A 12,226-nucleotide genomic window follows, 5' to 3' on the forward strand; every position below is an offset into this window, starting at 1 on the left:
AAAGCAAATATCTGAATAAAATATTGGGAATAAGTGGTTATGAGATTCTTCCCCTTCAGTGTGAGAGTAAATCTAGGTAATTGGAAATGTGCCTGCCATCTAAGAACTTTCACTATGCTGTTTTTCCCCCCTTAGGTTTATGATGCTGCAGTCAGGTGGTTGAAATACGATGAACCTAATCGCCAGCCATTTATGGTTGATATTCTTGCTAAAGTCAGGTTTCCTCTTATATCAAAGAATTTCCTAAGTAAAACAGTACAAGCTGAACCACTTATTCAAGACAATCCTGAATGCCTTAAGATGGTGATAAGTAAGTTGCCTTAATATCCATTTATAACCTGATCATTTAGCCAGTTTTTCATGGGCTTCAAAAACCCTGTAGAATGAATCGGACTCAGTAGCCAGGGAGAAACATTTAAAAGATTTTGGTCTTCAAGATAATCATCCTTTGGGGTTCTCAGCTCTCTACCTGGAGGGGACTTAGCCCCAGCCCTTATTTTATAGGGACGTGTGTGATAGAAGGTAAAAAATATATACATATTCCTTATGCTTTGTCTCCTTTTGTGTACGATAGCTTTCATATACTTTGTTTCTAGTCCTTCCTTTGTTATTTTATGTAGCCAAATAGTGTACTGTGATCACATTTTCTTTTTTGAACAGCTTTGTTTTTGTTTTTTTGGCCTGGAGCTAATACCACATTTTTTCATTTACTTAGTTTTTCTTGACTTGCAGGCTAAGTCCCAACCCCTCTGTAAAATGCTACTTGACAAAATTGCCTGTACAATTAAGCAATCTTTTGCTTTTATTTTATTTCTTGGAAATCTCCTTCATAGAGCCTTCCTCTGCCTATTCCAATATGGACTGTTGGCTCTCCAAGCCTAAGACACAATTTTTATCCTTGGGCTCCCCTTCCCAGCCATCTTGGGATGGCCTTTTACCCCTCTCCTATGTTCCATCTGCTGTCTTCCTGGACCCCAGGTCTTCTCCTTTCTTAATTCTTTCTATTTGATGGAACGTATCCCCAGAGGTCCCTGAGAAAGAGTATACAATCAGTAAATATTTGGAACCTTGACAAATCTCGTATCTTTGTTTACGATAAGATTGAGGAATAGTTAAACTGGTTATAGAACTGTGTTGAAAATCATGTTCACTTAGAATTTTGAAGGCATTGCTCCATTATCTACTAGTTTCCAGTCTTACTTTTGAGAAATCTGATGCCAATCTGACCCTTTATTTTTTACTCCTCTTTGTAAACATACAAAATCTTCAGTGCTTTTATCCCTGATATTTTGAAATAGCACAATAATGTATCTTAGTGTGCATCTTTTTTTCCTTTTAAGTTCTGTTGGGTATTCTCTGTCTGTATATGTGAGTGGGCTTCTCAGTTCTTGGGAGAACTGTAGAGTAATCATGTAGCCAGATAATTTTTAATTGGGGATCCCCGAGTGTCAGTGTCTATAGATGTTTTCTCAAGTAGTTGGATACAACATTATAATTTGACATCTGTATTCATTTGTCGTATAGTTATTTTATGTTCTGTATTTGATAATACCAATATCTGAAGTCTCTGAAGACCAAATGTTATTTGTTAGTTTTGTTGATTTATTTCTGGTGGCCTAATTCCTTGTGTTTTGTAATTTTAGAGTATTCATTTATAGTTAATTGATCTTAATTGCCAGGAATAAGTTTGAGTGTTCTGATTGTTAAGTAGTATCACTTCCCCCTTCCCCTTAATTTAGAAATTAAGAAAAATTTCTGTTAAGACTTACCATACAGCTACTACTTAATAATATTGTTGTGGTTTTAGGTAAGTTGTCACCCAGATCGGAAAAGTATTATTAGGTATCCATGTAATGGAATGCTTTATACTTACTAAAAATACTTTAATAATGATATGGAAAAATTTTATAAGTGACAAAAGCATAAAATACAAACAATGTATGGTATAATACCTTTTTGTTAAATAGAAATAAATTTTTCAAAAAGACTTGGATATTTGAATCCAGTTAAGGTGTTGAGAGAAAAGGGTATGACTCAAGGACATAACCTGTGAGTATCTACATTTTAGGGGTGGCAGGAAGAGAAGCACCAGGGAAGAATAATTCACTGAGCTGCTTGAACCAAAGGCTGGTATCTTGAAAACCAAGGTGTAGAGTTATAAGGAGTGGAACGTAAGTGGCCACTAGTCTCTTAAATGCAGAGAGATGAAAGAAAATTGGCACCAAGAAGATGTTTTTCTATTAGGACTTTCCATCTTTGGATTTCATGCATGTTAATACCAGGTTTTTTGCCTTGTTCCCAAACTGTGTTATATTTCTGGCTTTAGCATTTCGTTGGGCAGAGAACTTCACCTGTTTCTTCTTACATGGTATGAGCTGTTGAAGACAACTAACCATTTTTAGTCAAGTGTAGTATCTAGTTCTTATGTTGATTCTAAAGTGATTTAGAAACACGATAATAGGACTGTTCCAGAAATCCAACCAAGTGTGGGGATTAGGCTGTTTGGTCTTGCTGTTTATTACATTTATTTATTTATTTTTAAATAGAGAACAGTGAGTTCTAAAATTTCTTGACTAAGCATAAGCAGCCAAGAGTCTTTCAGACTTTGGGGCCTGGGCAGAGCTAAATGGGGGAAGGAAGGCTCCAGTCTCCCTTCTTCAGACCACCAGTTACCTCACTGTCATCTGACTTAGTGCTGCCTTTTGAGAGTGGACAAAAAACAGAAAATAGACTAAAACTAATAGAATTTACAACTAGAAGAAAGCTATAAAATTAAAAAAGAACAGTCAGAGCCACCACAAAGTTCCAGACCAAGTGCAAATGACCATACCCGACCCTCACAGGACTGACTCCCAAAGGACTAAGCGTACGGAGTAAAAAGTTCCTCGGAAAAGGGCTGGAGTGTTTATCCCCAGCCCTGTCCTTGGAGAGAAAAAGCCTGTCAGTGAAGGAGCCACAGCTCATGCTTCCTCCAAGGGTCAACACAGTTGGCCGCAGTCAGACACTTCACTCAGTGGCCTGTTCCCTCCACATCCCCGCCAGCAATGAAGGGGGGGTGCTGCTCCCCACACCTTCCCCTGTGTTCCAGACAGTTTCATCTTGGCCATTCTGATAGGTGAAAAAATATTTTGTAATTTGTATTTTTCTAACTTGAGCATTTGAGTATCTTTTCATATGTGTAAGAGTGGTTTGGAGTTCTTTTTCTGAGAACTGTGTTCAGATACTTAATCTAATTTTCTGTTTCTGGTCTTAATCTTGTTAATTAATAGGGTATCTTTTTATATTTGTCTTTTAAATGATTTATAAATATTTTCTCAGTTTGTCATTTGATTTTTTTTTTTCTTGCCATGCTGTAACTTGACTTAAAACCTGTGTAGTTAAGTCTGAATATTTTTTCTATGGCTTCTGTGCTGCTTGTCTGTTTTTGGGCTTCCCCATTCTGGGCCTAATTTTTTTTTAAACTATCCTATTTTCTTTTAGCATGTTTATGAGATTTTTTGCATATTCAAATATTCTGTTGATTTTAAATACTTTAGCGTAAATATGAAGTAGGGGGGACAAATTTTCTCTCCATATCATTGTCTCACATCACTTATTGGACAATCTACCTTTTCCACAGTGATCTGAAATGACACCTTAAAAGTTTTTAATTGTTAAGTGGCCCTTGACAAAATTAAGGAATTGCTAAAGGATCATGTTAATTACAGTAGTTCTGAATCCTCACTGCATTTTAGACTTATCTAAGGCAGTACTTCTCAAAGTTTTATGTGCATCTGAATTACCTTGATATCTTGTTAAAATGCAGATTCTGATTCAGTAGATTCAGGGTAAGTTCTGGAATTCACTTCTAACAAGCTCCCAGATGCTGAAGGTGCTGGTCTTTGAACCACATTTTATTTATTTATTCTTCCTCACCTGAGGATGTTTATTGATTTGAGAGAGAGAGAGGAAGAGAGGGATGGAGAGAGAGAGAAATGTCCATATGAGAAACATCGATCAGTTGCCTCTTACATGTGCCCCAACTGGGGATCGAACCCACAACCTTTTTGGTGCACGGAAAGTGTTCCAACTGACTGAGCCACCATGGCAGGGCATTAATCTACATTTTAAGTGGCAATACCAGTGCCTGGGCCCTACTACCTGAGATTTTTATTTAATTATTCTGTGGTATGGCCCAGGCTTGGTTTCAGAGATTTCCTAGGTGATTTCTAATGTACATTTAAGACTAAGAACTGCTAGGTTAGGAGATCTGAATTTCAATAATTATTATTTTGGCAGCTGTTGCTTGAAGAGCCAGATAATTCACTGTTCTGTAGTAAGTGGGTGGGGCAATCAGCATAATGGTAATTGCTGAGAATAATAAACTGGTTCGGACTCAGATCCTCATACATTTCTCCTGCCTCTTCCCCCTCTTTCCTTAAAGGCTATAGAGGGATGATAGAAAAACAGTTACACAAATAAAAACACTGTTATGTTTAGGTGGTTTTGTTTCCCCCAAAGCATTAAAGTGCCTTAAGTTCTTAAAGAGTTGCCATGTATTTTTCTACAGGTGGAATGAGGTATCATCTCCTATCTCCAGAGGATCGAGAAGAACTGGTGGATGGCACAAGGCCCAGAAGAAAGAAACATGACTACCGCATAGCCCTGTTTGGAGGCTCTCAACCACAGTCTTGTAGATACTTTAACCCAAAGGTAACTAATTTTTCTTGTTTTCCTTCTGAAAGCTTTGAGCACATAGACACTCACCTGTCACCAGTAGTAATAGCTTGTGCCTGTAGAGATGATACTGTTTATGGTGTTCCTTCACATACCTTATGAGATACATAGTTATCATCTTCATTTTATAAATTAGGAAATTGAGGTTTAGTCAGATTTCAAATGTTTCCATAATTGCTCTGGAGTGCTGCACAGTAACCACTATCAAAGAAAATGGAACACTGGTTCTCCTATCTCACCTCACTTTGTTAGCAACTCCTTGCTTTCAGTGAGTAGCTGTTTTTGGAGTATATGTGTTTTTTTGTTTTTGTTTTTGTTTAGTATTTATGTTTTAAAATAAAATAATAGTCATTTTAGAAAATTTGGAAAACCTAGAAAATCACAAAGAAAAAAGATAAAATTATCTTTAATGCAACCATCTAAAAATGACCATCGATTTTAATGTATTTTCTAGTACATGTTGTGCCAGTTGGGCCAGCAGAGACTGAGTCATAGGTCTAGGGACACAATTTTTAAAATAGATTATTAATTGTAACCTTAATAGAGTCCACTCACACTCCTACCCCTTGTTTCTTAGACCTGTGTTTTTTGGCTATGGCGAAATAATACAATATTTTGCTGATACTACATGTATTGCTGGGACAGAGCAAATACCACAGTCCTAAAAGATAGCACCCCTTCCTTGCAAAACCATAACTGGTGTTTGAGTCTAAGCACATAAGGGTCTCTTTCATCATTTTGTAGGCCTATTTTGGTTGATGGTAGATACCTGAAGAGTCCAGAGCATCCTGTTGACATCAGGATACTTGTCTGATTTTTCTCACTGAAGTGGGTCCTTGCAGGCATTGTGTATAATACTGTAGTGGTGATGTACAAATTATTTTTAAAAACACGTGGTGTTGTTATGAGTGCAAAAGACACTCTGGCCAGTGATGCTCAGTGCTTGGAGTGTCAACCCTGCACCGAAGGATCTCGGATTTGATTCCCGGTCAAGGGCACATACCTGGTTGCAGGTTCAATCCCCAGCCCTGATTGGGGCATGTGTGTGGAAGGCAACCAATTAATGTGTCTCTCTCATGTCGATGTCTCTCTCTCTCTCTCTCTTTCTCTCTCTCTCTGTCCCTCCCTTCCACTTTCTGAAAAGCAATGGAAAAAATATCCTCAAGTGAAGATTTAAAAAAATAAAAATCAATGGAAAAATATCCTCAGGTGAGGATTAACAACAAAAAATTTTTTTTAATTAAAAAAATAAAAAGTGCAAAACACCATAAAGGCCAATCCAAATCCAGAGTAAGTATCAGTTCCAGTGAGGGCAGAGCATTGTCCCTTCAACAGTGGAAAGGTCCCAGTGTAGTTAGCCTGGTATTAAGCAGTTCCCTCAAGGTATAGTAACAAATCAAGGGCTTAGGATTGGCCAATATTGCTGACAAAGTGCATGCTGGCCAATAGTGGACAGTTACATTGATCTTAGGCTTTGCTGCAATTGTGAGTACTCTGGAGAGAATTCGTCTTGGACACAAATCTGTGTCCTTTCTGGATAGCCATCTGCTTTATCTTTCCTCAGTTCTCATTGTCAGCAATCTTCCATGCTTGCTTATTTCAAGTCTACATCCCATTTGGGTAAAACGATTCACCACTGTCCAAGAATTGATAAAAAATATTGACCAAAGGCTTTCCATCCTGAAAGGTACAATGGACAATGAAAGGAACTGCTTGAAATTTTGCCAAATCAGAATATGTTTCTTCTGTATGGTCCTTCCATACCATCCCTGCAGGGACCGTAGTGCTTTAGCAGTCCACTTTTGACTAGTACTATCACAAATGAACCAAGCTCACGTCTCTCAAATTTATCAGCTGAAGACATAAACTCCATGAAGACAATCCTGGTTAAGGGAAATAGCCTACTGGGTAAGGATTGTAATTACCCTGTTTGAGTATTCTGTGCCTTTGAGACCTCTATAAGCCCAGTCTTATATTTACATATCAGATTATTGGTTAAAAGCATGCTATTTATGATTTGGTAGATCAGATAAACTTCAAAAAGGATTAATGATATGGTCACCTGGATTCCCTTGGTGTCAGGCATTTGCTGTCTGTTAGAACTTAGTGGCCAGCCATGAGCTGTTTACTAAGAAAATGGTACCTGCTTAGCCCTGGCCGGTGTGGCTCAGTTGGTCGGGCATCATCCCATGCACCAAGAGGTCGCCGCCTCAGTTCCCAGTCAGGGCACGTGCCTGGGTTGTGGGTTCGATCCCCAGTAGGGGGTATTCAGGGAGCAGCCAACCTATGTTTCTCTCTCTCTCCCTCTCCCTTCCTACCAGTAAAAACTTTTTTTTTTAAATGGTACTTGCTTAAAGTAGGTTGGCTTGCTCCAGAATCTCAGGAGCATGCTCTGTGATCATATTGGGACATGCCTCAAGCAATATGCTGCATCCTGGTCAGCATCCTGACGCCCCAGGATCACAGTGTAGCCTGAGCAGCCAAGCTGTACTGTTGTAGCCTGTCCCACTTACAGAGTGTTCTCCTGCTCTAAGGTTTACTTGTAGTTGACAGCTTTTTGGTTCACCGAGTGAAAGTATAAAAGTAGGACACCCAAATACAGGATATGTGTCATCTGTAATATGTAGGAGATTCTTGGGGCAGCAAGCTGTCCTCATTTCCAAGAGATTATACCAATATACAATAATCAGGGCTTGGCAAACTTATTCTATGAAGGGGTGGATAATAAATATTTTCAGTTTTGTGGACTAAATAGTCTCTGCTGTAGCAGGAAATCAGCCAGAAACAATACATTAACAAATGGGCAAACAAAACTTTGTTTACAGAAACTGGCAGCAGGCTGGATTGGGCATAGCAGGCCTTGCTCTAGACCTCTGGATATCTAGGAACTTTGAAGTGACCAACACTGTATTCTACTTCAGCTTCTCTCCTGTTCTGTCAAATACTTGTCTTACCAAGGCATATAGGAAGGATCCTTTCCATTTCCTGTTCTCCAGAACTGATGACTATTATGACTATTATGAGACCAGCATATAACTACCTACCTTTGGAAAGGTGAGATAGACCAGGGCTCCTGCAGCTTAGATTATGGCATACAGATAGAGAGTCAAGAGATCTTCAAGGTCAGACCATGAAGTAATTTGATTTTCCTTGCCAGTTGAAAAGAAATTCCATCTAATGGTCTGGGTAGACAGTAACAGAAACATTCATTAGCCAGAGTGTTAGCTGTATGCCACATTTTAGTGGTTGTTTTCAGTCTGGTCCAGTAAGACCACATCTGGCCTGGCTGCAACTGAGCCGCAGTCCTGACAGTTTCTCCTCTATTTTGGTAGAGGAGGCCTACAACAGCTTCTCTTTCTTATTATAATACTTAACATCATAACGTGTAGAGTAAATACGCTGCCAAATATCAAAGAGACCTCTTCAAGGAAGGAGGATCGGGTTAGACTAGGCAAATACCATCCTATTTGGGCTGTCCCTACTGGGCTACTCTCAGCTCATACATCTATCTCAGGTCCATTTCTCCATCTCCAGAATATAGACTGATTTTGTACTAAAAACATTTATTTGGCTTCCCTTCTCAGTAGAGAACTGGGTACTGGCAGGTACCATGAGGCTTAATGGCCTGTTGCAATCCAATCGAATAAGTACAGTGTCCTTGTACTTAAGAGATTGTTATACATGCACATCTACTTCGTATCAGGTAAGGTTCAGACTATTGTTACTTCGGTGGCTATTTAATTTCATTTTTAAATTTTTCAGGGTCCTTTTGAGTCAAGAGCAGGAAATTTATAAATATATTTTTTCCAAGCAAAAACTGAAATCATAGGAGTTTATAATTCTCTGAACCACAGCTTTTAGGTGTTGATAATAGTTATACTCCCTCTTGTTTCCCAAAGCCTAACTATAGTGTTGAATTTGATAGTTAAAAAGACTTAAGCACGTTTTGGTAGAAATATTTTATCTTAAAGTAGTAATTAGCTATTTTGGTGTACAGAGGGACAAGAGGAACCCTGATTTCATTTAGGAGACAGAGCATTATTTCTAGATTAAGGCAAATGTGGAATGATTCTTAGCACTTTGTTTTTTGTCTGTAGTTCTAACACTTTCCTTGATTTTTTTTTTTTTTTTTATTGGACAGTCGAAAAGAGATATGTATTCTGCACCAGCCTGGAGGTGAATCTGTAACTTCAGAATTCTCATTTGATGTCTTACCTTGCTCTTATAAATGGCCCATACTTACTGCTATTTTGTATACTCAGCCACAAATTTTTAGACTTCCATTGGAAAAATTCATATAATTGAGGAAATAACTACCAATAAATACATCCTCATTTCATCAATTCTCTTATTCCCTGAAGCTAAGAGCATTAGAATCTCATTACATTATTATTAAATGTTTCTATTAGAAGTACCAGCCCATTTCTTCTTTTTGCTATACAGTTTCACTTGGAAAAATTTGCACCATTTACTTTTATTTGTATATAATATTATAATATGAGTTGATTGGTCTTTATCCTGTCTAATAGCAAAACAATTGAGATACTTTCAACAATGAAGATACATTTTTTAAAAACTAAATTTAAAACCAGCTGGAGACGTTGACTTCATTATAAATTATTATTTACCTCAAATCTCCCAAAGTGAACATTATTTCACTATTCAAGTTGACTGCTTAATAAGAAGTGCTATATAGGAATTGTTTTATTTTTAAAATTCTTGAACTTAATATTTTCACAAATGTTAAAATGGTTTTAACTATCATTAAAGGGGACCCATTTTTGTGTGTTCTCTACCAGCCAAAAATTATCATTTTTATTGGACTGATCTCCTTCAAAGGGGACAATTTAAGCATTAAAACTTAATTGAATTATCTAGAATTAAGTCAGTGTCCCTATAAACTGTTATCTTTAGATATTCTTTGGATATCACTGGTGATAGGATGCAAATATTTGTATTAAGTGCAAACATTTGTATTAATTGCTGATTGAAAAATGGTAAGAAAGAAAATCTTAATATTTTTTCTGAGGACTTACAGAAAAGGAAGTCTTGGGTTGCTGTATTGAATTAAAATGATACTGTTCTTGTTATGGTCCTTTTATGAAGCCTGCTAGCTTTCCCTTCCCCACCTGTACCTGTGTTTTTAAAGTTTTCAAGTGCTTAGTGATTACTAAAAGAGTTAGTTGTTTGTATCCAGTGCTCTACTCTCTTAGTGTTGGAGTTCTCGATAGTAGCACGGAATGTCTTATGATATTGATGCCTAAATAAAAGTTGACTTAATTGACCAGTTTTTATTTGGATTTTTCTTGTCAATGAAATGATGAGCTCTGAGGACTCAGAAGTTTGTAAGGGTCTCGGCTCACCATTACCATGTGGTGGGGAAAGAGACTTATGTCCTAGAGAAAAGGGGATTCTGCATATTTCCTGTCAAAAACAAGCAAGGAGTAAGAGCACAGGGTGAGGGCCAGAGCTTGTAAGTAATAAAGGCAGAAAACCATAGGATGCCATGTTATATGGAGCCATCAGGCCCAGAAGGTTTACCCTGAGTACATTTTCTTACTCAGAACTCTGAAGTAGATTCATCACTGAGATTAGTATCTGGCCCAGTGTGGGTACAGGCACCCCTCATTTTATTGTACTTCTCTTCATTGTGCTTCACAGATGTTGCATTTTTTACAAAATGTAGACTACACCCTCCACCAGCAAAAAGATTATAAATCACTTTATTGCGACACTCGCTTTATTGCAATGGTCTGGAACCAAACCCATGATGTCTCCGAGATAGGACTGTACTCAAGTTTGTTAGGGTGAATGAACCAGTATAACTTTATTTAACATTTTACAGGCAGTTTTGTCAGTTGGTTTTATAGGGCTGGATTTAAATATAGATTGGCCCTAAATCAAAAGACATGAAACAAACAAAAAAGAAATGAAATTACCTTCAAGTCAGAGCACAGTTTCCTGTTGGAAATATTATTAAAGGTATCACAGTGGCTTTTCTCAGAGTATCATAGCCACTTTCCCTTTTAAACAGGCCTCCCCCAAGGAGACGGCCCCACTGTGTTCAGGGTGGAAATCAGCAGTTATACTATATTGCATGTGACTTTTAAAAACGTGTGCATAAGTATAAACCTTAAAGGAAAATGGTGTTACATTAAACAATTACCAAGGCTTTTATAAGTATATCAATAGTGTTTACCACCAGCAAGAGTATTGTAGAAACCGTGCCCTCAGGTAAGAGGGTGAGCACTGCTGAAATGATCGGGAGCACTTACAGGAATCTAACTTAACTTTGTGCTTCAAAAAAAAGAAAAAGAAATGAGGCATAGGTAAAAGAACTGAAGGACTGGGCCACTGGCCATTTTTCTTCTGTGAGGCCTTTTCTGTTCTAACTTTTAAGGAAAGCAGCTGTTTTGTAGAAAGAGCATTTCATGTCTAGGTATATAAGCTCAGGCAAGTCACTTAGCCTTGCTAAGCTTCAGTTTTCTGGTCTATTAAAAAGTTTAAATCTTAGTAAATATCCATTATGTTTACTTGACTCCTTTTTTTTTTTTTTTTTTTGGTCTGTGTTCGCTCAAGTTCTCCTTGCCATCCTTAGTTTTTGCACATTTAAATGTAAAGAGGCTCACCATCTTCATTTTTTCTGTTCGCCTTCCCTAATGCTTCCAAACCCCTTGGCCATCTGCATCCTCTCCTGTACTCGGCACAGCTGAGACAGAGCAGATGTTTGTCCCGCTGGTGAGAAGCTTTTATTAAATGAGTGTGTTACTGCATTGGGGTATTTGAGGTAATCATTTAAAGTGTAATATGCCTTCCTGTGACAAGATTTAAAATCACACATCAAAGTTTATCTAAAGGCAAACCTTGTGTTGAGATAACTGGCGGTGGCTAGCAGTGGAATACTTTCCTACTGTCTCCTCTATTTCTATTCAAAAGAGGCTGCTGTTGAGCACAATATTCATGTCAGATTTCACTTTTGGACTGAGTTTCATTTTATACTTAAATTTCTGCTTAGTTCAGGTTTGAGTTTTGTTTTTTTAGTGACAGGGTTTTAGTTTGAGAGCAGAGGGAAACAACATTTTGTGACCTTCTAAAGCAGCAGTGATTCTTAATTAGTAATTCCCTTTAAACTGGTCTCTGGCCTCATTTCAGACTCCTTACTCATTTTAACTAATCATTAACAGCTGAGAAATGCCCATTTATACATTTATTCTTCTTAATTTTAATCTGTTACCTTACAACAGAACAATCATTCCCTACCCACCCCCAACTGTGGAAGCCTTCCCCCCCCCCCCCCCCCAGCTACAATGCTATATTTCTTAAAGAACTTAAGAGTATTTTCTCATAATGGCTGATTATTAAATTCCTTTCTGGACTTGGGGGGTTAATATATTTCCAGCAATATTTGTGTGGGCCTGTTGAAAATGAGTGCATTTCAAAATGGGTACAACCTGTGAAATTACTTGGCTCGATCAGGTGCTCACTTCTGAAAAACTAGAGTGCCCTCAGA

The 12,226-nt window shown here is 37.8% G+C and overlaps 1 protein-coding gene across 3 annotated transcripts in view; it reads left to right on the forward strand.

Moving 5' to 3' along the window:
• KLHL7 (kelch like family member 7) overlaps nucleotides 1-12,226 on the forward strand; it is a 47,267-nt gene that overhangs the window by 20,770 nt on the left and 14,271 nt on the right. For all 3 annotated transcript variants that reach the window (XM_016217031.2, XM_016217032.2, XM_016217034.2), the window contains exons 6-7: nucleotides 136-310; nucleotides 4,550-4,692. In XM_016217031.2, the coding sequence (XP_016072517.1) occupies nucleotides 136-310; nucleotides 4,550-4,692 (318 nt within the window). The remainder of the gene's footprint in view (nucleotides 1-135; nucleotides 311-4,549; nucleotides 4,693-12,226) is intronic.

The sequence above is a fragment of the Miniopterus natalensis genome, chromosome 10, assembly GCF_054644295.1.
Source record: "Miniopterus natalensis isolate mMinNat1 chromosome 10, mMinNat1.hap1, whole genome shotgun sequence".
NCBI classification, from domain to species: Eukaryota; Metazoa; Chordata; class Mammalia; order Chiroptera; family Miniopteridae; genus Miniopterus; species Miniopterus natalensis.